The sequence below is a fragment of the Coenobita brevimanus genome, chromosome 52 (genome assembly GCF_032717465.1).
Source record: "Coenobita brevimanus isolate Jiangsu-jjx chromosome 52, ASM3271746v2, whole genome shotgun sequence".
NCBI lineage: Eukaryota > Metazoa > Arthropoda > Malacostraca > Decapoda > Coenobitidae > Coenobita > Coenobita brevimanus.
In genome coordinates this window covers 37,177,291-37,205,138 of record NC_137005.1, presented here as the reverse complement: position 1 = coordinate 37,205,138, position 27,848 = coordinate 37,177,291, and the positions used below count along the sequence as shown (strand labels likewise).

At 41.1% G+C, this 27,848-nt stretch overlaps 1 protein-coding gene across 1 annotated transcript; it reads right to left on the bottom strand.

The window, feature by feature from the left end:
- Positions 1-2,519: 2,519 nt before the first annotated feature.
- On the bottom strand, positions 2,520-27,722 carry Cep97 (centrosomal protein 97kDa). The gene is made up of 18 exons (XM_080273054.1): positions 27,710-27,722; positions 26,362-26,394; positions 25,613-25,770; positions 24,863-25,021; positions 24,294-24,395; positions 23,565-23,760; positions 22,740-22,854; positions 22,039-22,260; positions 21,540-21,637; positions 15,724-16,290; positions 13,872-14,004; positions 8,442-8,559; positions 7,937-8,166; positions 6,997-7,223; positions 6,323-6,503; positions 4,893-5,214; positions 3,712-4,018; positions 2,520-3,651 (listed from the first exon to the last, which is right to left on the bottom strand). The coding sequence occupies exons 1-18, from the start codon at positions 27,720-27,722 to the stop codon at positions 3,239-3,241; spliced, it is 3,594 nt and encodes a 1,197-aa protein (XP_080129180.1). The 3' UTR covers positions 2,520-3,238.
- Positions 27,723-27,848: the final 126 nt, after the last annotated feature.

Here is a 27,848-nt window from a genome sequence, read left to right as displayed (position 1 = left end):
ACCTCAATATCAAATCATGTGAGTATACAATCAGAACTCTGAAGAAATGAATCATGAATGTTTACTTTCACTAACTCAGTACTGCCTCTTACACAGTTCTTCTTATTATGTTGAAAATGCGATAACATGACAGTAAATTTGGTTTGCAAAGACAATGACATGAAGTACCGTACAAATACAGTAATATAAAAGATACTAAATACTAGGAAGCATACTTCCACTATTACAGTATTTCAAAAGTAAGGCAGCTTGCTTGACATTGTGGGTTATGGAGCAACAATAGCACAGGTAAATATACTGAGCTTAAGTTTACAGGTAAGCTTGTATGACGTGTGTGTGGGTCACTGACCTTCAACACATGAATTATGTTGTTGTGGCTTAACTCAGGCCTGTCTGGCTGAGCACACCATCGACCACAGGTGGTAACTGCTTCTGTATGGTCATCATACAGGTACAGTATAGTACATACTCTGTGCAGGAATCTGACACCCCTTGTGGTAGACAGCAGCTCACCAGAGTTGGACCAGGGTTCTTCCCCATGGTAAGGAAGTTTGGCTCCTGGGTGGATGCTGCAGCTGCTCCACCCAGGGTGCACGAGGCCACCATGTGGAGGCTCCTCGCCAGTGCCAGCACATGAAGTATACTGATGAAATGAATAATTAATATGAAAACATGGCAAATGACAAATATCTGGAGTAACAAAGGACCCAGCCTTGGTCCTGCCAGTATATTTTCTTGATAGCTTCACACATACAAGGTAAAGCGCATGCTTGTGGCCGTCGCCTTTGACTAGAAAAGCATTGTACTTAATAGTTTTACTTCGTAAGAAGCAAATATAGAGCCGTCACAAGATATTGTTCAATTTCTTATAATTTCATTATTCCTAACAAGCTACTGTGCCTTAAAAAAAAATAAATAAAAAAAATAAGGGTTTCATATACTTGCTCCTCTTGCAGCATTTCTTATATATATATATATATATATATATACTGTATTTTTTTTTGTATTTTTTTAGCAAAAAAATCTTCCAGGCATTATGCATGAATCATATTTGCAAATGTAGCCTTTTAAAAATACCTGACCTCCATTGGTGGGAGATACATTCAACCTTGCATATCTATGCATCTTTGAAATATGTATCCACATACTGTAACTCTGATGCAAGTACCAGGTTACTTGGAAATGTGTTATTATTTTTATCGCCTTACCATACACTTTTGGTGCATTTGTGTATATATATACCGGTATATAACGATGATATATAAAAAAAAAAGCATGAAGCATATTTTTTAAAATGTGTAAATACGAAATGTGATAAAGCTTGTATAATGAAGACCTACCCTCCTGTCATCAGCATGAAAAAGTCATAAAAGTGAGCTGGGAAGGTCCTAATCTATGGTCACCTCACTGCACCTCCCTCTCTCTTAGGCCACATCTACACTATAATCTTTTTGCTCTAATTTGGCCCAGATTTTTATCCTTTTGTAGTTTACATCATATACTTTAATGGCAAAAATGACATAGGTATGGCTCTACATAATTTGTGGCACTTCTTCATGACTAGCAATGTATTCTGTTGTCAATCTGTTGCTACACCTCAGCATTCAAGATGGAGGGATGGCAATTTTAGCCGAAGTTGGTGTAAAAGGGGTACAGATTGATGGCATGATTGGGAACTCCGCAACATTGTAACCCATAAAAGTTCCCGCCCACATCCACTCATGTCTCGTGGGCCAGTCATATGGGCTACAGTAATGTGAAACTCTTGCCCACACCAGCAAATATTTGGTGTGGATGTGGCCTTAAACTTGTCACCAAAAAAAGCAAGGGATATATTCATTCTAAACAATGAATGGAAAAAAAAAAAAAAAAAAAAAAAAAGAAAGAAAGAAAAGAAAAAAGAAAACGACTAAAAATCAACAACAAAATATACACTATGTACAAATCCCAAACGAACTGTAGACTATAACATCAAAAACACCTACAGTTCTATTATTAAAACTTAGGATGAAGGGAAGGGCAAGCCTCCTATTTTTTAAAGGCATTTTCCGAAGCACCTGGTGAAAATACAGCATACCTGGTTTCTCATTATCATGATTGACTACACTCTATAGTGATGGATGTGGGCTAATTCATCATCATCATCATCTCTGCCTCTTTTCTCACCTGACACTGGGGATCATAGGGTGAGACAGGATTCAGAAGGCAACATAAGAACCTGAGAGTGGGAGGATTGTGAAAAGTCTGCCTGATTAGATAGGCCACACTCTCATTCACCCACAATTTAAGTATACAGAATCCAAACTCCATGAGACAGTACTTAACATCCATAATTGTGCACGTAATCCATCCATCATCCAATCCTATGTCGCCCCATGAGGAGTGTAGAAACCCGGGACTAGGCAAGTTAGTCCTGACATTTAAGATGAAAGTGAAGCAAGTAAATCAGATCTAATAATTATCAATGACTCAGAAATTGGTGACCTGCCTTCCCTTGACAATCTTAGTTTTAATAATAAGAATATTACTGTAACACATGGTCTAAACTTGATGCCTACAGCTGCCTAAGAACTAAACACAGCATTTTCCTGCCTCGTTACTGGACCAGATAACATAACTTAAGATTGCTACAGCTACTTTGTGACTAGATTTCATTTGGCGTTACAATGAACAACACTTTTAAGTTCTGTATTCCTTCCACCCACAGAACTAATGGCTGCCGTGACTAGCTTAACACCGAGATCAATTGGGAAATATGGCCAAAAAATGATACTGCCTTGATTTGTGCCATTCGGTAATACAATGTGGGGAGGGAAAATGTTGTGCGATGTCATTCTTGAAATGTGAACTTTTTTTTTTGGAGTGATAAGCAATAAAAATGAAAAACTGGTATTATAGGAAGCATAGTCGTTCATTATAGGTCTCCTGTTGGATTTTTCAGCAGGATTTCCACATATATGAATCTGTGAAATGCGGTTTTATAACATGGTTTATAATATCTTGGATTTTCAGCAAGACTTCCTCACGTAAAACTGTGACATGGCGGCTTACACTATGGTTTAGGATCAGCAGGAAAAGTGAGATCTGTGAGCACCGATGAGAGCAGAGCTGTGGCGTAGTGCTGAATGGCTCTGGGTGGCGGTCGGGTAGATATCTGCAGGGAGGAAGAGGTGGAGGAGGAGGTGAATGAAGAGGAAGGATGTAGGTAAAAGGGTTGCCAGGAAGGGGGGCCGGGGGGTCAGGATGCAGTGGTGCGTGGGGTGTGGGGCCGCGGTACTGGGAGTGAAGAGGGTCTGAGAGGGCCGCCCACCCCAACCTGCCTACCTCCCTCCGACTGGTTCCCCGAGTGGCTTCCCGAGAGGCTGCCTGATAGGGATGACTGGCTGGACTCGGACAATTCCCCCTCATCTCGTCCCGTAGTGTCCCCTGCTTCACACCCTTCAGTCGAGTCTACGGACAAGGTGGAGGCATCCATAGCTGTTGAATTGAGGTCGGCAGATGCTATGGAGGCCACCGAGTTTGCCAATTCCTGGCCGACAAGGTGTTCAAGGTGGTGTGGCTGCTGGTTTTTCTGACAGGCCACTGGCGTACCATCGGACCCCTCACTGGACTGGTCCCCACAGCTGTTGTTGTCATCGCCACCCTGACTATCTGCTACCCTTACATCACTACTGGGCTGTTTTTTCTCACCACCACCACCACCACCACCACCACTACTACTACTACCCCCACCACCACCACCACTGCCTCCTCTCTCACTCTTGCTTTTCTGCGTTGATGGGGATTTGACGATGGATGAGGTGAGTGCACGGATCGAGTGAGTGAGAGACGTAACAGACTCACTCAAAGGGACTTGTGTAGCAGCTTGGGATGGGGGTGAGTCTGCTCCACCTGGGGACCTCTCATGGCCTGAACCGCTTGACTGGGACATGGTCAGGAGAGACTGGGACCCGGGAAGGTTGCAAAACGCATTCATGACCTGTGTGACCATCGATAACGACTCTTGCAACTGCCCAACCTGTAATTAAAAGAAGTAGGGTGTCAATTAATCTACTATTATTGATGGTAAAAGAGTAATAAAGGATTGGCTGTTAATTCTGTTTTAATACCCAAGCTGTAATGAAAGTGAAAAGTACAGCAGTTTTTAGTCAACTTTATTGATGAAGGCACAATAAAGGATCACCTGTTACTGTATCCTGTTTAAATATTACAATGATTTCTGGCTTTATATAATTCTGTTTGCAGTATACATCATCATCATATCTGCACATGCTTTCTGGAATACAGTGGAAGGTAGCATAACATGTAACATACACAATCTCTAAGAAAAAATCAATCAACCAGTCTACAATTCCTCCAGCCATACAGAAAGATTTATTACAGTATTGCCAAGGTTCATCCAAAGTTTGCTGCTGTCCAGAGCTACACTGTCTGCTGTGATTAATAAGGTTATATATCGACAAACACTATACTGACTTAGTCCACAGGGTAGACCATCCCCATATTCTTGTGGTGTGCATTTTGTCCAAAACTATATTTTTACTGATGTCTGCAATATAGTGATGTCTTTTAAAATTCCTGCAACCTCTTGATGACTTTATTATTTCCCATATTCTTGTGGTATGCATTTTGTCTGAAACCAAATCTTTACTGATGCCTGCAAAATAGTGATGTCTTTTAAAATTCCTGCAACCTCTTGATGACTTTATTCAACTCAGATTATTTCAAACTTGGGGGGGCTGAAGATATAGTATCATATCGTATAGGTTATAATGGCTCCAACATGCTTCAATACTAGGATGCTCTCATAGGCTAGAAAAAGTAGTCGAGTAAATGCAAGGATAACGTAAAGATGGCATTCTCCAGCACAGAGAGATAATTTAGAACCTTACCTGGCTCTGGAGTGCAGCACAAAATTCAGTCAGCTCCTTCACACTTTCCTCCGAGTATTTTTTAGAGGCTATGATCGCTGCTGCACTTGTCCCCCCTGATGCAGCCCCGGAACCCCCTTCTTTGTTAGTCTCAAGGGGTGTTAGGGGGGTGAGAGGGGTGATGGGGGTGGAGGGGGTGTTGACGCCCCCTCCCTCACGCTTACTCGCCTGGAGCTTCTGTATCTCGCGCCACAAGGTTCGGATGGCCTCTAGCTGCATGTGGCGGAGTCGTCTCTCTCGCTCTAGAGCTTCCTCGGTCACACGCAGTTTCTCACTCAAGTGTCTGGGGGAAGATGATCATGTAGTCAGATGAAGGGCGAGGGAAGCTAATCTATTTTTCTCTCCTATGGTATCGGTAATAATAATAATAATAATAAATAATAATAATAATAATAACAACAACAATAACAATAACAATACTGATGGTGATGATGATGATGATGATGATGATGATGATGATGATGATAATGATAATAATAATAATAATAATAATAATAATTAATAATCCATCCATCCATCCTTCATCTAATCCTACGTTGCCCCATGAGAAGCGTAGGAGCCCGGGGCTAGGCAAAATGGTCCTGGCATTTAAGATGAGAGTGACCAGCCTCACTCATCCCTGAGTGGCATTACGTGAGCAATAAACCCCAACCATCCCTTGGATATAAACCTTCACCGGCTCAATCCGACTGGAGCACCGTTATTACCCACTAAACCACCAGGCGCCAAAATTTGGTTATATGGTTACCACCCAGCGTAGTAAATGGTTTCCTGGTGTACAGGAAACTATTTGGCTTGATACTCAGTGTAGAGTCACCCACAGGCAGAAGGAAGAGGAAAGAATGAAGGAAAGAAAGATGGAAGAGAAAGAATGGAAAGAAGGATGGAGGAGAGGAAAGGGCAGACACCCGAGAGCAGCACTACATCAAGTGAGTGAATGGTGAGCGCCCCCACCTACCATATTAATAATAATAATAATAATAATAATCTATCTATCTATTGCCAGATGCCTCAATCCCGTTTGGGGTGGCCACAAACAAATCGCCTCCATGTCGCGATAATAATAAAGTGAATAATAATGGCATACTCACCATTTTTGGACCAGACAATTATTCACATCATCATCTGACCTTTTTTTTTACTCGCCCAAGGATGAAGCAGAGCCAGGAACAAGGAAAGAGAAGGAATAATGAGGAAACATGGAATCACTGATATTATTTGATGGTTGTGTATAAAGTGGAGGGGGGAGTGAGTTGGGGGGAGGGCAGTCAAATGGTGGGTGACAGAGCGACTTGGAGGCGTTTTGTCTGCGGCCACCCTTTGCAGAATTAGGGTGTTGGGCTATAAATAGATAGGTAGATTGATAGTATAAAGTGTAATCCAATACTGACCTAATATGCTGCTCTGCCCTGGAGTGCCTGATGTCGTCCCTGATCTTTGCCGCGTCGGGGTGGTGGTGTCTGGTGTGGTAGCCCCGCCAGTGCCGCTGCAGGGTGATGGCGGCCTGGGTCTTGCTCACGTCAGGGGCGCTGCTGCCACTGCTGCTGTTGCTCCACCGACGATGACCCTCCTCTGTGTTTATGAAAAGAAATGGCTATAGTGTTTGTTCTTAAATGACAAGGATCTCTACCTCTTGAAGTTATGCTGATGGTCAAGTAGGGTCAGATAAGCACATCTATATAACTAGAAACCATGGAGATTCATCCCTACCTCAACTATGGCACAACAAATTTATATGAAACAACCTTAGTACTGTCTTTTAAGTTGTGGGAGCAGCTTTGTTCCATCAGGTAATAATAAACTGACTATGGTTACATGCATCTGATTTATCCATCCATCCTCCAATCCTGTGCTGCTCTGTCAGGAGGAGCACAAAGACATGGGACTTCTCAGTCCAGACAATTAAAATAAGGGTAACCAATCATTCATCCCTGAGTGACTGGTCTTGTATTATAGAACCATAACACAAAAGTACATTAGAATTCAAGAAAGATTTTGCATAGTGCTGCCCTAGTGTGGGAAAGGAGGTCCGGATGATGATGATTAAAATAAAATAAAAACTAACTTGTAGGTGCAGTACGAGGCTGTCCCCCACTCTTGTACTTCTCCGGGTCATAAGGTACACTGGTGGGTTCCCTTCCCCGCCGCTCAGTCTGCTTGCGCTCAGCTGCGATGCTCTTAATGGTCTGAAGCTTGGAGGCCGACATCTCTGAGTCAGTGTTGTCTGAGTCTGCATCTGAATACCCGTGGTGTGGAGATGATGCGGTCTTCTTCTTGCCTGTTCCCTGTCTCCTAGTGAAAGGAGAGAGAGTGTTGAGAGAGAAAGAGAGAGAGAGAGAGAGAAAAAAAAAAAAAGGAGGGAGAGAAGAAGATATATCACAACTTTTAATATAAACACTGACACCTTAGACATTAATGTATCTGCTAATGAACTCAAAGGGATTTATTTCCTTTATAAGCTAAAGTACATTAAGAAACAGAATACACCAAAGGACCCTTAAACAGAATGTGTATGGCATTATAAGCAGCCTACATGGTATCTGGCTCCACCAAGACAGCAGAGCACATGCTTCTAAGTGAAGGTCATGGAAAGATATTGGGGCACAGGAATGACAATTCCTGTGGAAATAATATCTGACAAGGGTTTAAAACAGTGAACAGTAAACTCCTCACCCTGCCCTAGGGTGGGAAAGGAGGTCTGGATGATGATGATGATGATGATACAGTAAACTCTCAATTATCAGCTGTCGCAATATCCGGCCCAACACAATACCCGGCACTGCTGGTTCGGCTCTATTAAAACAATATCCAGTGAATTTATGCAATATCCGGCAACGAAACGGGACATAACTGTGGTTTAACCTGGCGTTTTGCTTTAACCAGCATAGGGCTTGGCTGAATTACACTGGATAATTGAGAGTGTACTGTACTTGTGTCTCTGGGAGGGGTGATTTATGTGGTACGAATGCTTGGTGGGAGTCCCTTGGAGGAGAGTTTGGAATTACCTGTTAGCCGGCTCCACTGAAACAGAGCGCACATATCTTGGTGCAGGCCTTGGGGAGGGCTTAGGGCGCGGTAGGGTGGTAGGCACCCCGGCAGGAGCAGCAGCAGGGCGATGGTGGGAACGAGATGGGGATCCCCGGGCAAGGTCTGAGGGGGCAGTGCTGTTGGGGGCGGGACTCTTCATTGGAGAGGCTCGAGTACGCACCACGGATGATGAACGCACACTGGCTTGCTGGAATATCACACTATAACTTTAACTAGAAACCACTGGCTGTTCACTCCTTAATTCCTATGATAAGCTTTGGGGAGACCATCTGTAGTGACATGGCTAGAAACAGTTTCATCTCCCTACGCTGAATAAAATCTTCTGGTAGTGTCGCGAATACACTGCTAATATGTCATCACAATGCAGTGGTTATATCAAGAAGGCACTGCAATGTTAACTTAAGTGATGTTGTTTTACTTCATTTGGTGGTGGTTTTATTAAAATGGTGGTGAGATACTGACCCTGGGTGAGGCCTGGGGTGCTGTGGCAGTGGCAGGGCGGGCAGCTGTGGGAGGTCGCTGGGCAGGGGCAGGGGACGGGCCAGGACGAGATGAACCAGTGTGGGGCCGAGGTGATGGTCTGCAACATATATCATGGGCCATGCAAACATTTCATCTGTGAACTGAAACTTATTTATCCATCATCATCTCCCAACACTTTTCTCCTTGTGGGAATCCCAAGATAAAACTGCCTCTGGGATTCTGTCTTCACATGCCTCCCTTATGCTCTCAAACACTCCTCTTCCTCATCTCTAACCAATATACTATCCATCTATCTATACCCAGATGCATTAATCTTGGAGTAGGCAGCCAAGCACAAATACCAGTAGGTTCCATACTGTCCCCCTCCAACTCATGTTAGTCTCATTAATGTACATTTCTACCCTACCCCTTTGCCTCTTCCTCAGTCTACCCTCTCTCCAATGAAACCATTTCTGGGCACTTCCCTCTACACTTTCCCTCATTAAATTACAAGGTGCATCTTCCCACAATTATAAGAATATGTGAAATTTGGAAAACTGGGTTAAGACTGTGGAAAATAAATACATAAATAAACTTCTCCACCCATCCATCCATCATACAATCCTTTAAAGTCCCATCAGGAGTGTTGGGGCTCAGGTTAATCTCCACTCTCCAAATATTTAAGGTAACGATGACTGGTTTGTTTCCCCTGAGTGGCATCAGGTGGGCAATAAACCCAATCACCCCTCGGATTTAAACTCTCATGGGCCAGATGAAGTTGGAGTACCTTAATCCACTACACCTCAAAAAAAAAAAAAAAAAAAAAAAAAAAAAAAAAAAGTGGCCCTGTACCAACCCATGTGGTGGTTGGTGACAAAGTAGTGCTGGAATTCTATCTATCTATCTCTATATTTGGCTATCAATCAATATGTCCCTCTATCAATCAATATATTTATCAATCAATTTATCAATGCATCTATATCTATCTACCTACTCATGTGGTGGTGGGTGACTGATACAAGGTAGCTGGGGGAGTGCTGGCTAAGGCTGGGCTGGAACTCTCTACTTGACATCTACCTATCCCCAGGGGTTGGGAGGGGGGGGAAAAGAACACTTCCCTAGTATCCCTGCTTGTCATACGAGGTGACTAAACGTTTATCTCCAGTCTCTCCTTACCGTCCTCTTCAACTCTTCTGTCCACACTCTCTTCTTGTTATCGCCATCCATCTTCCAGCCTTTATTTTCCATCTATGTTTATCAGGTTGGACATTAAGTTTCACGGCATGGGTAGTTTATGTACAGTCGGGGAAGAAAGAAGCTGGACACAATTGGCGGCCTCTGACAACAACTCCTATAGTAAACACGTAGGTGGTAGCGGATATGTATGAATGGAGGGATAACGGTTGTTTTGAAGTGTGTGATTGGTCGGCACACCACCGTCTGTCATTGCCATGTAGTCAAATATTGGAGAGGGTTTTGAGTATGAATACACTACGTGGTAGATATAATAGATATTCACCCTGTGTCATAGGACATATAATATCTTAATTTGACAGTTGATTAGCTGTATTGATTAATGTCACTCATATTTAAACACTGTGCAGCTGAAAGTATTTGTGGAGTCAAAAGCATCTGTCTTCAGAGTTGGTTCATTATGAGACCGAAGCCTCAGATCCTTGAATAAATTATAATCACTATCAAGCGCAATACATAATTTATTGGCGAGTTCGTTTGTATGCTTCATTAACGAATATGTCATTGAAATACAACGTTGGTTCTGATAATCTTTATGACTTTGCTACGTTCTGAGTCAGTAGAAACGTTCCTCCCATGAACGTGGACAGAGCTTCATTGAGCACCATCCCTTACCGTGCTGGGGGTGGGAGGAACCGTGAACACACGCACGATTTATTAGTTTCTTCATTCAACTGCTAATGAAAAACTACTGTGCAATTGCTAAACAAATGTTTGCTCCGTCCATGATAACAAGAGACTGCTCCTTGATAAGACAGATACCTCTGATATTGAAAACATTCCTTTTAGGTGATGTCCATCACATGTTTTCCCTCTCGAGTTGAGGTGGTGAGTTGGTAGGGTGAAGTATGGCCTTTTCAACGGCACTTCTGTCGCGATTGTTTCGCCCTACAACCTCTCTACCGAACTAGCCTCACATGAGCATCCCCTCCAAGCTAGCCTCACACGAGCACTTTCCTCCGGCATTCTCTTCCCTCACTTAGCCCAACCTTTCACATTAGCAACATGTCAAGATGATTCCTAACATCCAGTTCAGTCACAGAATTTGCACGTTAAGTAATGATCTTTTGCCCCACAGTTCAAATCAAGGAGATTCAAATTAACTAATTTTATGGTGAGTGCTTTTTCAAGTTAATGAAGATGTCCACACTCATAGGTTACATGTTATCAGGTGATACCATTTATACACACAATATAATTCACTCAAAAGACCTGATGAGTATGTCAGCGTTTTATACTAACTAACGCTACACGATTCTAGTTCCTTTATAGTGCATCCTTGCATATTTATGGTTAACTCTTTCGCTGCGAGTTTTCTTCCTGTGATGTGTTTGGTGCTTGAGTAAACAAGTGGCCCCCCGTAAGGGAGAATCACACCATCCGCGAGCCTATACATATCTAGCCCGGTTCGGAATATGACCTTGACCTTGACCTACTACCACCAATTTCGAACTCGTAGGAGATTTTCATCCTTATTACACACCTGTATTTTTTTTTATGATATCCTGAGGGGTTGCGACGTTATCGTGGTAACAGACCCACGGACCTTGACTTAATTTCTCCAATTCCGAACTCGTAGGAGATTTTCATGCCTATTACACACCTGTATAATTTTGTGATGGTATTTTGAGCGGTTGCAAAGTTATCATGCTAACAGATACACACACAGACAGACAAATTGAAAACAATGCCATGTTTGCTATCTCGCTGGTAATTACTAGTCACGTGCGGTAAAGCCCTAAGCACTAAATGAAAGGTGACGTAAGCTTGAGCATGTTACTGAAATTACGGTAATTCCATTTAGCACACACAATGTCTTTCCAAATAAAAATTAAATTTCTGATGCATTGAGTACAAGTGCCACACACGGATTACAGTAAATTCTTTTTCACTCGTATAATATAGCATGCAAAAACCTTTACATTCGAAGCATCTTCTCCATAATATATTCATAACCTTACAACTGAACTAGCAAAAGGTTTAATATACTGATATGCTTAACGGTAGACGATTTTGCTGATACCTTGGAACAATCCGCCTTCAGTAAGGACTGGCAAAGAATAAAGGTGATAAGGATAAGGTTACCAACAAACGAGTATTTCCAGTGATGCAGTAATGAGCTGCAGTATTACACTTGACTTCTGTGTTTAGCTTATATTCTTGTAACTATTGATTTTAACATCATCGCATTGCCTTATGTGTGATTCTTTTAATTATGTTCATGAAAATGACGTCTATGGGTCCTACAACATTTATTGTGCTTCACTCATGATAGGTCACATTCTTTTCATACCATAATAGATTGAGGTAATATGAAACTAGCAAGTCAAGAGACTGAAGGGGTGTGCATTCACCTTGTATCAGAGGACAGAACAGGCGCAGTAGAAGCATAAAAAGGATACGCACGAGTAATTATTAGGAATTATTGCCTTCCTACACCAGTTGGATTGATATTGTGATAAACATCGAGCAGTAGTTTGCAGGGAATGATGCGGATAACACGAAACAACAGATTTTTAAATACTCCACACAGTTATGATGCTGAGCCATCAGCCCTCTGCACGAACTTTGGAATCGTGCTCTACCTTAATTATTACACATTGGTTTCCGATTTGTTATGGTGCGATATATCTCGGATTATAGTCTAATGACCTGCTTTAATCCATCATGTAGCTACAGTTCACTTGTTGGCCTTCATTTGGATTCATCAATATGGTAAAGGGGAAGTTTATTCACCTGTAAATCTGTGCTGGTCCGCATATGACAAAAAGGTTCCAATTAGAAATATCATAACATGGTTTCTTATATTTCAGTTATAACTAATCACACATACATATAAACACTGAAACATGCACGCAAACCATGCCATGCTCTGTGACTGAACTGGATGTTAGGAATCATCTTGACTTGTTGCTAATGTGAAAGGTTGGGCTAAGTGAGGGAAGAGAATGCCGGAGGAAAGTGCTTGTGTGAGGCTAGCTTGGAGGGGATGCTCATGTGAGGCTAGTTCGGTAGAGAGGTTGTAGGGCGAAACAATCGCGACAGAAGTGCCGTTGAAAAGGCCATACTTCACCCTACCAACTCACCACCTCAACTCGAGAGGGAAAACGTGTGATGGACATCACCTAAAAGGAATGTTTTCAATATCAGAGGTATCTGTCTTATCAAGGAGCAGTCTCTTGTTATCATGGACGGAGCAAACATTTGTTTAGCAATTGCACAGTAGTTTTTCATTAGCAGTTGAATGAAGAAACTAATAAATCGTGCGTGTGTTCACGGTTCCTCCCACCCCCAGCACGGTAAGGGATGGTGCTCAATGAAGCTCTGTCCACGTTCATGGGAGGAACGTTTCTACTGACTCAGAACGTAGCAAAGTCATAAAGATTATCAGAACCAACGTTGTATTTCAATGACATATTCGTTAATGAAGCATACAAACGAACTCGCCAATAAATTATGTATTGCGCTTGATAGTGATTATAATTTATTCAAGGATCTGAGGCTTCGGTCTCATAATGAACCAACTCTGAAGACAGATGCCTTTGACTCCACAAATACTTTCAGCTGCACAGTGCCTTAAATATGAGTGACATTAATCAATACAGCTAATCAACTGTCAAATTAAGATATTATATGTCCTATGACACAGCGTGAATATCTATTATATCTACCACATAGCGTATTCATACTCAAAACCCTCTCCAATGTTTGACTACATGGCAATGACAGACGGTGGTGTGCCGACCAATCACACACTTCGATACAAACGTTACCCCTTCATTCATGCATATCCGCTACCACCTACGTGTTTACTATAGGAGTTGTTGCCAGAGGCCGCCAATTGTGTTCAGCTTCTTTCTTCCCCGACTGTACCTCTCACTGACATTAAACCCATCCCTTCAATCAACACCCACTCTATTTAGACTGACTCTACCTGTCATTATCTTTTTCTCCTTTCCTGTTTGTTCCACTGCCTGTCATATATCTTTGCTCTGAATTAGTGCTATATGGACTCTTATACCTAGGAAACCATTATTCAAGTATATTACTGTATCTGCCTATCTATCTATGTATCTATCTATCCATGTATGCATCCCTCTAGCTATCTGTCTGTCTATCTTTTATCTAACTACACATTTACCTATCTTCATACCTTCCATCTACCAATGTACCTACCCATGAGGTGGAGGGTGGGTGTGGTGCTGTGTGGCTGGGGGGTGCTGGGTAAGGCTGGCTTGGAACTCAGGACTCATCATGCTCTCTGGGGCCGGCACAAATTTGGTTGACCCACTCAGCTGACTGCTCATCTCTGCAAACACACACACGCACATGTCACATTACACTCATTGTACGAAATTTCCTGGTTAGCTAGTCGTCCTGTATTATTATGTGTGTCTGATAATAACAATACCACTTAAATATCAAAACAGGATGACTTTAATTCATATCTTAGTTTATACAGAATTAACACAAGTACCGTACTAGGGTTAATCTATTCTTTCCATATTATTGCCATGTTAGTCCTATGTTAACTTTTAATTCATATATCCTGACCATGATTTCCAGGCTTACTCTAATCTGCATATATTGTGTTGGTCTCATGATAAGCAATTAAATTTATATAAAAATTAGTATTACTGAAATTAATCCACTCTCCATAGTACCGTATCTAGCCTATAAAAGCAGTTAAGTTTTCATATCAAAGCCAACATTAATTTATTCAGAACACAATAAAAGAATAATTGTTACTCTCTGTTCATCACTAAAATTCCAATACTATTACAAAAATATAAAAAGAAAATTGATTCCCTATTACTACAGTATTTCTATGCAACTAATCAGTCTATGGGAACATGGGAATATATTCTTAAAAATATATAAAAAAATATATCATAGCCATAAAATTAGTAAAGGGATGTTTGTATAACTGAAAATGAATCACTACTGATATCTCTAAGAGTCTCTCAGTTGCAATCTACTGTACTCTCTGAAGTGTGTGTGTGTGTGTGTGTGTGTGTGTGTGTGTGTGTTCTAATTATGCATTACTATAAAATTAAGTACTAAACTTCCATGAAATGCTGTGCAAAAATCTATGCAAAAATTGGATACTAAGTTTATTTCATCCCAAATTCAGGTCATGATCACAAAAATTCAAAATATGGATGCACTAGAAAACTGAGCCTAGAATTTCTGGGACTGAAAAATTGACTAGCTAGGAGGCTGTGCACTGCAAATTTTTTAAAAGTGAACTATTGACTACGAGAGAAGGAACGGAGGGGTGGAGGGGAGGTGGGTGGGGGGCTAACACTACATACAAAGCAAGACTCCACTCTCTAAAACACTAATAACAAACACCAGAAAAGTGAACATGGAAAGGTTAAGCCAAGAAACGAGTGAGAGATTTATCGAACATCGTAAACACCATATGGAGTTGTCAATACTGTACTTTACCCACATGCCAAAAATATTATTCCCCTGTCACAACTTTATCAGAACTTTAGAGAGTGGAGTGGTGGTGGTGGTGGAGTTGATGGAGCCGTGTTGAGATGCTGGATGGATGGAATGGCTTGCTGTTACAGTGTGAGGTAGCGGATGAATAGAGTGAGTTGCAGAAATTGCCTGCAGTGAGTGTGAGCTGCATAAGAAGTGGGGTGAGGTGGGTATGTGCTTTTGTGAGGGGCAGGGTATGGTGACTAGGGTTGGTGAGGTGAAATATGGTGAGCAGAGTGGCTATGAGAGGTTCCAGTATTCTTAATGACAGACTTTGAAGCTCCTTTTCCCTAGCGATTTACTTTGCATATTACACCTTAACATTCTCTTGCATGTTGCTCATATGATTTTTATAACATTTACATTAATAACATACAAGAGGATACTAAGGTGTAATGGGCATAATAAAACACTAAGGAAAAGGTGTTACAAAATCTACAAAGTACTGTAACTTAGAATACAGGTGAAATGAGGTGGTGTGGGATGAAGGGGGGCTGGGGTGTGAAAGATAAAGATGAAGAATGAGGGAGCGAGGTACCTTGAGGCCCCACGTCCTCCACCGCCAGATCATTCTCGTCCCCAAAGAGCGTGGTGGGGCGGGGATGGGAGTGGGACGGGTGAGATACTCGCTCCCCCCAGACCTCTGCCTCCCCGTTGGTGAGGTGCGGGAGGTCAAGGCTGCGAGTCATGAGTGAAGAGGGCGGGTCCGGGTGGGCCAACGATCGAGCCAGCTGCTCGGGTCCCTGGCTCTGGGTCATGGGGTCATAGTCAATGGAACGTCTCAGTTCCTCCTCTCCCATAGATTGTGTCATTGGGTCCATGCCCAAAGAACGGGACATCTGCTCTGCCCCAAGGCTACGAGACATGGGGTCTGAAGGGCCTCCAGAGGGTGCCGAGGCCAACTGCGAGAGTATGGCCGGGTCCATGCTCTGCGTCATGAGGCTTGGTGTGTCTGGGGTGCGCAGGTCCCCCCCATACAGGGTATTGGACAGTTCCACATGGTAGGAGTGTGCTTGCTGGCTCCGCTGGCTGTCCCTGCTGGCAGCACTGTGGGAGTGAGTGCGGCGGTGGCATTCACGGACTTGCGGGGCCGCCCGGCTTGGGGCTGTAGGGGAAGGCCGCACGTAACTACTACTGGCTTACTGACCACACTACTGCACACACTATAGTTCTTTCACCTTAACTTGGCTCTGACTTTCAACCTTTGTAGCTTATTTGGTATAAGGTACCACAGTGGTGGAAGACAATACTACAACTCTACATCCTTCCTTAGCATCTACTACCATACAGTAGTGTTAAGTTACTGTTACAACTCAACTTTAAAAATGAAGAGATGGAAATTTTAGGCCAAGTTAAAGTAAACAGGGTATAACACAACACAAAATACTGTACACATGATACAGGCAGTTCTCGTAATAATTTGCCATTTTTTAATTTTTTTTTACTATGAACTCCACAGTACAGTGGACCCTCCTTATTCATACGTGTGGCATCTGTGGTTTCAGCTGTTTACAGTATACTTAACCATCTCAAAATACACTAGTTCAATGTGTTATTTTGGGATGGGTTCATAACCTGTGTTGTCAAGTTATCTCCAAACACACTCTCAGCATGTAGATTCTAACGTCTGATAATGTTTTGTGGTTCTCCAAAGGGTTTATGGGCAATATTACAGTTAAAGCAGGATGGCTGGGGCCATTTTTTGTGCAGATTTTGTCATTTGTGGGGGTGTCTTTAATGTAACTCTCATAAATATGGAGGGACCAAAGTGAATCACAGCAAAATAGTTACAAAGTTCCGCTGGTACAGTCTTGGTACAGTCCCTTTAACTACCTCATATAAAGACACATTTTAGATTGAGAGCAATGAGGCAGTGCTGTGTTTGTTTATGCTCACCTAAATGGACCTCACTGTAGAAGACACAGTACTGTACTATGGAATGTACATTACCTACGAAATTACTGAGCAAAGTTTCTATATTATATAGTTTACTTGAAACTTGCCTGAAATGCTGAACTGAGAGAGACTGTATCTATAAAACTGATTTGCCAGCTTCTCCGAATTTACAGTATTACTTGTATTAATAAAGCAGTGATACTTTAAACTATATCCGACTTATAACGAGCACTGCATGTACCGCTCTTCCTCTACAACTCTCTCAAGCTCCAGATTTGTGCTTCTGTACTGCCACATCCCCACATTATTTTTCTTGGTTCAAATTCTACCTCTGGGTGTAACTGGGAACTGTACTATGCCTTAACAGCAAATCAAAATATATACAGGACAGCAGCAAGGTTTTAACTTAAATGGCATCCAGTAAGAAAACAGCCTGATATCCAAGTCATATCTTAGTCAATGCAATATGATGTAAACACAATGCCAGTATCATCTCAACCTCATTTAATCTGTATGAGTCACATCTCATTAATACAGAGTACTTTTCTAGAAGAAAACTTATTAACCATCCATCCATCCATTGCCAGACGCCATGTATCCCAAATGGGGTGGCCAATGGCTTAGAGTTAAATGTTTTACAGGGAGGGGCACTAATCCTCCACCAACCCCACTTGACGTAGGGATGCCAACATAACTAGAATTTGCCTTTTCATAAGCCTTTCTGAATAATAAATTTGGAGGAGCATATTACTGATTCCCTTTTGAAGAGAAAACTTTCCTTGGCTCCTGCTTCGAATCTTTGATAGTACTGTACAATGTACCTGCTATATTTGAGTGTTCTAACATTACAAATAATTCCTTGTCAAATGTGGTTTCTAATTCTCCACCAAAACTTCATAACTTCCATTTTTTTAAAATCAAGGAATGAACGCTGCTGCAACTCATGCTATACAATGGTTGTTTTGTTTGTATTTACTTCAGTAACTGGTAAATCCGGTTTGTTATTTCTTAAAGCCACCACAATTTCCCTTAAAATCCAAGTTTTTTTTCACTAATCACAGATTTACTATATTCTTTAGCATTCTGTACTATACATATATTTTTTTATAAGTGTAATCAGTTTCCATAATCTCAGCTGTGCTACAACCAGTATAAAGCAAGGATTTTCCGAGCAAGCAATTCAAATCTGAATCTAAAAACAGACTTTAAGTGTAAATGATGTTGAATTTTTGTCTTTGGTTATTCCATGTTGAAATGGATGTCTATACTCTTGCATATGCTTTAAGAAATCACACTTAGCTAACTACCAAATTAAATATTTTCATATACATATTTTTAGTTCTGCAGGTTAAAAGGTATATATAGATTTTAAACACCAGATTACGGTGCATTTAACTGCACTGTATTTAATATTCTACTACAGTTAATTACTATAACAGCATTAAACTTCCTGAAGACACTAGTGACTGTACTTCAAAGAAAGACACATTTGTAAAGCAAGTAGGCTGCACGGAGCAATGTGGATGTTCTAATACAGAGGCAATTTACTACTTCACTTCAATAATACATTTTTATACTTTACTCTTGCTATCTCCAGCAGAGTTTATTAAGCTAAAGAGAGACTTTTCACAACTGGAGAGGCTAGATACAGTACATCCATCATTACCCACAGGTTTGAAGTCTCCTTTAAGAAGCAAGAACAGAACAAATATGCATAAAAGTATTAGATGCGGGAGCACTATGTTCTACAGGAGTTGAGCACCTTGTTACCAACTGGCAGTTGCACCGCCAATTTTTAATTATATTCAATCAATCAACATTGTTTCCGAAAATCATTAGTGAGTGACTGGTGGACAGCCTGTTCCTACAGATGCTCCCAAATCTAAGACATCATCAAACTGAAGAGGGTTAACATGATATCCCAAAGGCAACTATTGTCACACAAATTTACACAATCTTTCAACAGCAAGGAATAAGGTATAAAAGCACTGTCTACCTATTAGGACAGGAGAGTCTAACTAAAAGCAGGGAGAGTCTGTCTCCTGAGATATGGAACTGAAAGAGAGAGAAAGATGAGAAGAGAAACAGAATACAGTACATTAAAAAACATACTAATCCCTGACACTAGACAGTCACCATCTTTCACTTAGTCACCATCACCACAATTAACATGTTTATATCATATGGATTCATGCTCCAGATATAAAACCACAGAATAGTATGGAGTGTCTAAGGGTTGAATGCTCATCAGGTAGGCAGGCTTTGTAGCAACTATTCCTCAGTTATTTACCTTACTTCTCACATCTTGATATTCTCTCATTTGTTATTTAGTTTCAGCCAACCCTATAATACAGCTCCCAAAGGGTCTGCGGCATGAGACCACTGAAGGCTACACTATCACAGTCCAGATCATGTATGCCGTGGGAAACCATCTTACATCTCCTGATAACATTATACTTCATAGAAAAAAACCCTAGTCATTTGAATTCACACTGTGGCACACTGTAAACAGTTTCCTATGTGAATATGAATGTGTTATATGCTACCTATCTTATTAAATGGTACCAGGAACATAGGCTGGTCTCCTGCCCATGCTTCTGGACTTAAATTAGCCTGGTCTTGGGCCCTACTTCAAAGGGGGCAATATGGATATGGTAGTTACCTTTACTGCATATGCAGAAAGAAGCTCTTAAGGAAGAGGTGCTAGAAAGCCTCCTAACCTGACAAAAATATGGGTCTTGGATTTCAAATGAAACTGAGCACAAGCCAGAGACAAGTGGACCATGAAATGGTTAACCAGGGAGGGTCAATACAGGCAGTCCTTGTTATAAGCTGGGTATGATTTCCAAAATACTGCAACATTTTTTCATACAACTTCAGTTCTTTGTCCATACCTTGGCCCAAATTTTTTTCTTTTTTTGCCACTTACGACACATAGCTCAATGGCAGAAAATGGCCAATACTACGGCACTACATTCTCTGTGTACAACAGCACTCTATTTGTGACTGGCATCATGGTACAGAATTAATCTATTGTAACAACTCTGCAAACAGGATAGAAAGATGGCAATTTTGGGCCAAGTTAGAGTAAAAAGAGTACAGTACCGGGTATTGTATGTATTGTAACTTGAGAGGGAAACTAGGAGACAGATCTGCTTTAAAGGTAACAATGGAAATTGAAATGTGCAAGTTATCTGTGATTTCATTATCATCATCCAGACTTCTTTTCCCACCTCAGGATTGGGTGGGATTGGGTCCAGAGCAAGAATACCTGGATGAAGGAGAAACTAACCAGTCTGCCTCATTAAACAGACCACATTCGTTTAACTGGACAGACGTGGTTAGTTTCTCCTACTAGGTGTTTCTCTCTTGACCCTATCTCACCCGATCCTTAGGTGGGACAAGGGATCTGGATGCTGATGAATGATGATATAATAACAGAAAACTTTCTCATTAAAATTAGCAATGGAACAGAAGAGTATTAATAACAGACAGCTTATAACAAGGACATACTGCATTAGGCTATCATACATCTGATAAACAAGGTCACACTCTAAGGAAAGGACCACATCAAGTTACGAGACTGAAAATGGGTAAGGAGGGGCAGAGAGGTTTTTAGTTTTGTTTAAAGGATATACAGTTTTATAGAGAAAAATGCTTGCTGAAAGAGTGGTCTCACAAGAAAGGGTGCCCTGAAAATGCAGAGGGAAACTGCAGTATTCCCAAATGTTCTCGACAGGCAGAAGAAAAAATGCTCTTCTGTGGTTGTCATAGATACAGTCACCGCATTTATCTATCTACTTGAAAAATCCAAGATATCACAGAAGCAGGTATAGGCAGTTCTCGTTATAAGGCATGAGTTTGAAATACTGTCAGTTTTTTTAAATATAATTGCTACTGTAAATCGAGGGAACTATACTCGACTTCAAAGGTATAATGCAACTTTAGCTCCTTGATTTCAAAGTCTTTTTTGGTTTATTCTTATATGGTGCTAGAGAGGGACACCTTCATGACCTGGCACCAATTTAACCGGTTGGCTCCACTGCCCAGCTACACAAACGTTGCTCAAGTCCCTCCCTATCCCCCAAAAGCAGGATGGTGAACTGCAGAAGGGCAATTTAAGCCTGCAGTCCACCCGGTTCACTTTTCAACTGAGCCTGTGGATGCAATTACTATTACCACTACTACTAACAATCCATCATATGTTAAGCAAAGTCATTTACAGACATGGAGATGAAAATAATAAAATTCAATCAGACTGAACAAGTGGTTAAAAGAAGATTTACTGAGGATTAAATAGTCAAATAATAACAATACAGTAATAATAATAATAATAAAAATAATAATAATAATAAAAGCTACTTACAACGAGCACTGCCTGTATAGCCTAAGCGGTGTGGGCAAGCAAAGGTGGTGGTACGGAGGGAGGGCACAGAGAAAGGTGGGAGGCCTTCTTACCTGTGTTGCGGCGGACTGAGGTGGAGCGAGCAACGTGGCGTCGGATGGTGGCTGGCGAGTCCTGGTGGCTGCGACTCATGCGCATGTTGCTTGACTCGCTGGAAAAAAGATGGGAGGCAGAGAGGTATATCATCATCATCTGTGTCACCACCATAACAGGCATCATAATCAACCAACATTTTCAGTATGTGAAGAGGTGATGCATTACCACCACTGCTACCGGTACTGTTATCACCATCATCCAAACCATCTTTTGTACTAGATGAAGAGGTAAATCATTATCACTATCATCATCATACTAACCATTTTCCTACTAGGTGATTAGGTAACTCATCATCATCATCATCATCATCATCATAAACATTATCATCCTACCTATGAAAGAGGTGAGGGAGAATCTAAACACAAGGAATTATAAAAATGTTGAGAGATTGCCAACTGTCACTGAGAAAGACCGATAAACACCATGAAATGAGACAGCAGTGAATCCTGGCTGTACCTTGGTGGCTCCTGGCCATTGACTGAGTGCCTGAGGTCATGCTGGTGCTGCTTGGCCAACTGTAGGATCTTGGCCAGCTTGTCATCGTCGTCCGGCAAGTCAGCACCCCCCCATCCTCCCCCAGCCAGGCACACCCCCGACAGGTACTGCACCAGGGCTACATGTTCCCCTACTTGGAACCCCCGACCCTTACCCTGCGAGTACAGCCACTCTGCCTTCAAGCTGGAAATGTACAGACCCCACGATAGTTATACTATGTTCTTGTTGTAAGTTGCCTTTTTTCTGGACATTTTCTTTGTTACTGGTGGTCTCACAGTTGGAAAAACTCTACTACAGAAAGTGCTTGTTTTATGACATTCACTTGAGGATAATATATACAAACTGTGTAAATTTTTTAATACAACTAAAACTGAATATTAGGGAACACTGGCAAAAGGCAGCTTCATAAGTAGCAATGGTACTTTAATATGAAACTTAGCTGTAATTTCTGTGTGGGCTTTATAGCAATAAAAAATCATTTATGAAGGAGACAATACTCAACACACTAAACCCTTTTCTTTACTTTGTACATACACTGCTAGCTATGTTTTAAAAATAAAATCAAATATTATACTTCCAGTCAATTTCAGCGTAAAATGCTCTTTAGTACCAGAAAACATTATCTGGAAACAAAAACATGGGGAGATCACAATATGGCTTACCTCTCCTTGGGCGTGACCTTGTAACCATCGAGAACTTTGAGGTTAAGGCACCAGTTGATGACATAAGGGCGGTAATCAAAGGCAAGCAGTGGCCCCACAGGCATTCCAGACTCATCTGAAAAAAAATAAATAAATAAAAAATAAATAAATAAATATACGGTACCACAATAACCTGCATCCATGTGTACGTCATCAACAGAAAGTTCTAACAATTCACGGCTTCTACTTTATAGTGTACATTTGTTACCATACTTTCCTTCTTACTGCATCATATCAATGAGTCATCCATGGGCAGTTAAACATATCCTTCTTAGTTTATGAATATTTACAGGTATAAGGGTAGTGAGAAGTAGAAGTGGTGGAATATTTAATGGACTGATATCCCTGATTGTTCCTGTAATATTTTAAAGTACAAAGACTATTGCTTTATCATACACAATTCAGCAACTGATGTAACACAGTACAACATGTAGCCATGGAAGAGATGTCTAATAGTAGAATTAAAGCTTCACTCTTGGCACAGACTCAGTATCATCATCATCTCCAGTGCCATGCTCCCTCCTGAGAACTCCCTGACAACATGATTGAAATGCCTCCTCACATACATCTCACTTTCTCAAACACTTCTTTTCCTCTTTCTTCTCTCTTATCAATATACTGCTCCACTCTCTTCTTCCATATCACATTAAGTCTGCCTCTACAACATTACCCTCCACCTCACTTTCAGAATTTTCTTTGGAACCATATTCAGGCACATTCTCAGTAGAGTAGCCTATACCAATATTTCCATGTACCAAAAACTAAAGAAAGGAATTATTTTGTTACCTGTGGGTTGTAAAGGATCTAGACAAGGGTTGTTCAGGATGGTGACCTGCTGTAGGTTGTTGAGATGAGACAGGTTGCAGAGTTCATTCAGGTCAGTGAGGGAGTTATCCGAGAGGGTAAGGATGATGAGGCTTGGTGGTAGGTATTTGTTGCACCGGTACAGTGTGCTAATTCGGTTGCGATGAAGGAACAACTCCTGTGGGACAAGGAATGGAAAATGCAAGTTGTACCTACTACAAGGTGCAATATGTTATACACTACTTGACATCACCATCATCATCCACATATTTATTAATTTACTGAAACAGGTCTCCATTCCAAACTAAAAATGGAAATATACTGCACTCAACAGTGGAGGGGAAGGTTTATTAAGCAGTCACGAATGGTTTTCATTTTTTAGCACTGTACTAAAATACACAGTATTTCTACACCTGTTATAGCTACCGTACTCAATCTTATACAGGAATCAAGCAAATGGACAAGTTTTTGGCAATGGCAAAGTTTACCATTAGGCTACTGGAGAAATTATGATTACACATCATTATTAAGTTTACTATGAAGATGCAATACAAGAGTTTCTGTCCAACTTATATCCTTACAATAAACACAACTTCAATATATGGCTGCAATTCTCCATTTAAACAATTCACAGTAAAATATAGATGCCTGATGAAGACTGTGACAATTTAGTGGTTTAGGAACTACTGAACGAGGATCATTAAGACTGACCTTGAGATTCTTGAGCATGGAGAGATCATTGATGTGTGAGATGGAGTTGCCCGAGAGATTCAGATGCTCCAGCGTCCGATTGTAGCTTAGACCCTCGATAGTCTGTAAAAGTAAAACCCACAGAGTTAAGAGTGTGAAAAGGTGTAACGAAAGCACACTAATTTTCTATATTCACTGATACCTGTTTTGTAATTACTAGGTGTGGTCAGTCTGCATCCCACAATATGCTGAAGTAAGGAAAAATGGCTCAGGACCAGACATGTTCTAGAGTGAAGCTGATGCAGTGAAACAGTACATGAATTTTTGACCCTCTGTGTCTATGTTTATTCTATTTATCTATCATCAATTGCTTTAATTCTGTATGGGATGGCCACAAATGAATCACTTCCATCTCACCCTATCCTCCACTATCAGGCTGCCTTCTCTCTAATTCATCCCCCCCTCTCTTAAATTCCTCATGTCTCCGTCTTACCCGTGGCCCCCCGCCCCCCTCCTCTCCTCTTCCACCTTACTCACATACACTCTCCAAGTTAATCTCTCATTCTCCATCCTCTCCACACCTCACTCACCTTTATTTTATTACCAGCTAAATTGAGATGTACAAGGTGTATCAGTTCCCTCAGGCCCTCCACCTGGACGATGTTATTGTTGGGGAGGTTGAGGACGCGCAGGGAATACATGCGTGCGAACCAGTACATGCGCACCACTTGGTTGTTGGCAATGGACAGCTGAAAACAATAAAAGATGGTGTATTTTCATAGCAGTAGTAGTAGTCATAGTAGCTGGCAGAAGTACCGGTACTAGCAACAACAGATAGTACAGTCCACCATCCTCCACTCAGGGGATAGGGAGAGTCAACATTATACCAGTGCCATCACATGACGCGTCTGCAATCAATCATCTTTCATGTTACACATGACGGATATTGCTAAAACACATAAGCTGCTGTTCTTGTTGTGATCCTAGGCTCAATGGCATGTGAATCTGATGAACTGCAAAAGCTGCCTTCCTCTGCAAGCTGCCATCCTCCTTTTGTGGGACAAGGAGACAAGTGATGGATATCTGTACAACCGGACAGCTCTATTGTCAAATGATATTGGTGCTACCATGCAAAGGCTTTCCTCTCCAGAATTAACAAAAATTGGTAGATGAAAAAGGTTTTAGGGCTAACTATGGTACTGTTACAGAAATCTTTGTGGCTAACTATGATACTATCTGCACATGCTGTAGGCAACTACGCTTCATAGAGTCTCCTGTGCAATGACGCTGCACAGTTTTGCTGGGCTTGATACAGTGTCCAAAAACTGATGAAATCTTACCCTCTCCAGTTCACCATAGCTGTCAAGGTTTGCCAGGTTCTGCAGAGAATTATTGTCGAGTACGAGGGCAGTGGCATAAGCCTGGTTGGCGGGGGCCTTCTCCAGACGCTTGAGCCGACGCCCACACAGGTCCAACACAACCTCCGAGTCACTGCCAACTGAAAACAAACCAAATATTATAGTGTCTGCTATCACTGTGCTGGGACTTTAATTGGAAGAATTATACTCAAATTTAGAAAAGCTGTTTTACTGGGGAGATAAAATTCTCAGCCCACCTTTCAGGGATCCAAGTTGGACCACAAAGCTGTACAGTATTTCCTCAATAAAACTTTTCCTAAGGTTGGTATAATTCTTCCAAATAATAATTAGTTTGACTTATGAGCTTAATCCAGAATTCTGGAGGACTGAATGATGAGTGAATGATCGTGTGGTTCATCTACCTAAGTACCAGGTATGGTCCCAGCTCACACCCCCCTCTCTCATACACCTCTCAACTCCATCCTTCCATCTCATGCTTGGTCTCCTCCTCCACCTCACTCACATACCATTCTTCTAGCCATTTATCATTCTCCATTCTCTCCACATGTTCATACCATCTGCAAGTACTTCTCTTAACACTTTCAATCACATCCACATCTGTTTTTTGTCTATCTATCTATCTATCTATCTATTGCCAGACTCCAATAAAAATAGTACATAAAGTTGCAGGGTAGCTAATATTCACTGAATTTAACTTATACCATACTTACCTGCATCATCTTGTCCATCATCTTTTTCCTCGCCTGAAAGAAAAAAAAACAGTGTAAGTTAGTAATAAGAGATTAGCAAACATTCAGTAGCACTGCACTCATCTTCTCAAAGTACAGTATTTACTCTCGTGTCACTGCCCTTCTGAGATTTATTTCCCTCCCTCCCTCCCCCCCCTTCTCTCTCTCTCTCTCTCTCTCTCTCTCTCTAGCTAGCTGTGGTGTGATATGTCAAGTAGTGCATGCAGTACTCTTTTCATATTATCTTGGTTTAAAGCTGCAATCTTCTCATCCTGAATCCTGGTTTATAACAACTGATTATTCCCTCTCTCTCTAGCCGGCTAGCTGGCTCTTGTGTCATATTTCAAGTACTGTATACTCTTTTCACACTATCTTGGTTTAAAGCTGCATTCTTTCCATCTTGAATCCTGGTTTATAACAGCTGATTAACACAGGAATATGAAGCTGATCACAAAGAAGTGCTATGGAAAGAATGTAGTCGTGGAGCGTACCGTAGTCTTTTTCTGAGATTATACTTGGTGATACTGTATATGGTATGACAGGACAAAAATCTAGGCCAATTAGAGTTAAAGAACTATACTAAATTAAAGTGGAAGAACTACAGTGGCTGCTGCAAAGATCACAACAGTCTATGTTGAAATGCAGTGCCTCATAAATTAAATATGCATGCAGTATGACCAAAATAAAGTTGCTAGGCTACTGTTCTCTTGTAATATCATGGCTATTACTACCAACTGCTTATTTTAATATTAATTACTGAATAACTGGGACATAATTCATCATAATAATAGGTAAAATTTCATTCACTTAGACTGAAATGCAATACAAGTTCTTCCCACTAAACAAGGTAAACTTCATGAAGAAAGGAAGCTATGATAAATTAAATAACCATACCATAAGTACTGTGCTTAAAATGGTCAGCAGCAACGAGTAATACCTCCTATCCCATTAAAAAACTGTATAAACACTAGAAAAACAAAGGCCTGCCAGGCTACAGACCATTGCAATTGGGTTATCTATTAATAGTTCAATTTACGAAATTTCTCGAATTCCACTACCACCTATTTATCATCAAGAGAAAAGACCTGGGGAATACATAAGTAACTGTATTTATAAAGGGAAGAAACAACATTGAGTTAAATAAGAGGGTGGCAACCTCCACCCTTCTATATATTACTCCGTTCCAGCCGGAATGCGTGACAATCAGGCTTATATAGGATTATTATTAGTCTCAATATATGTTATACCTTAAAAACCAGCCATCAGTTATCCATATTCAGGCTTATGTAACACGTAATAACATTTGCTCAAAGTCTAAAATAGGACGTACCTGAGGAGGCCATAGTCGGGCGCCAATGTTTTGGTCAGCCCTTGCAAGAAATCGATGATCTATTTTGATTATGCTGGATTGACAAAGGTGGTGGTAAACATATATTATTTGAGCTACTTTTTAATATGATTATTTTTGC

Excerpts from the sequence above, each read along its gene's own strand:
- Cep97 (XM_080273054.1), bottom strand. Across the intron at positions 14,005-15,723 it reads GGAGGACGTGGGGCCTCAAG|AGATGAGCAGTCAGCTGAGT; the intron begins GTACCTCGCTCC and ends GTGTGTTTGCAG. Across the intron at positions 5,215-6,322 it reads AGGGCAGAGCAGCATATTAG|ACACTTGAGTGAGAAACTGC; the intron begins GTCAGTATTGGA and ends ATCTTCCCCCAG.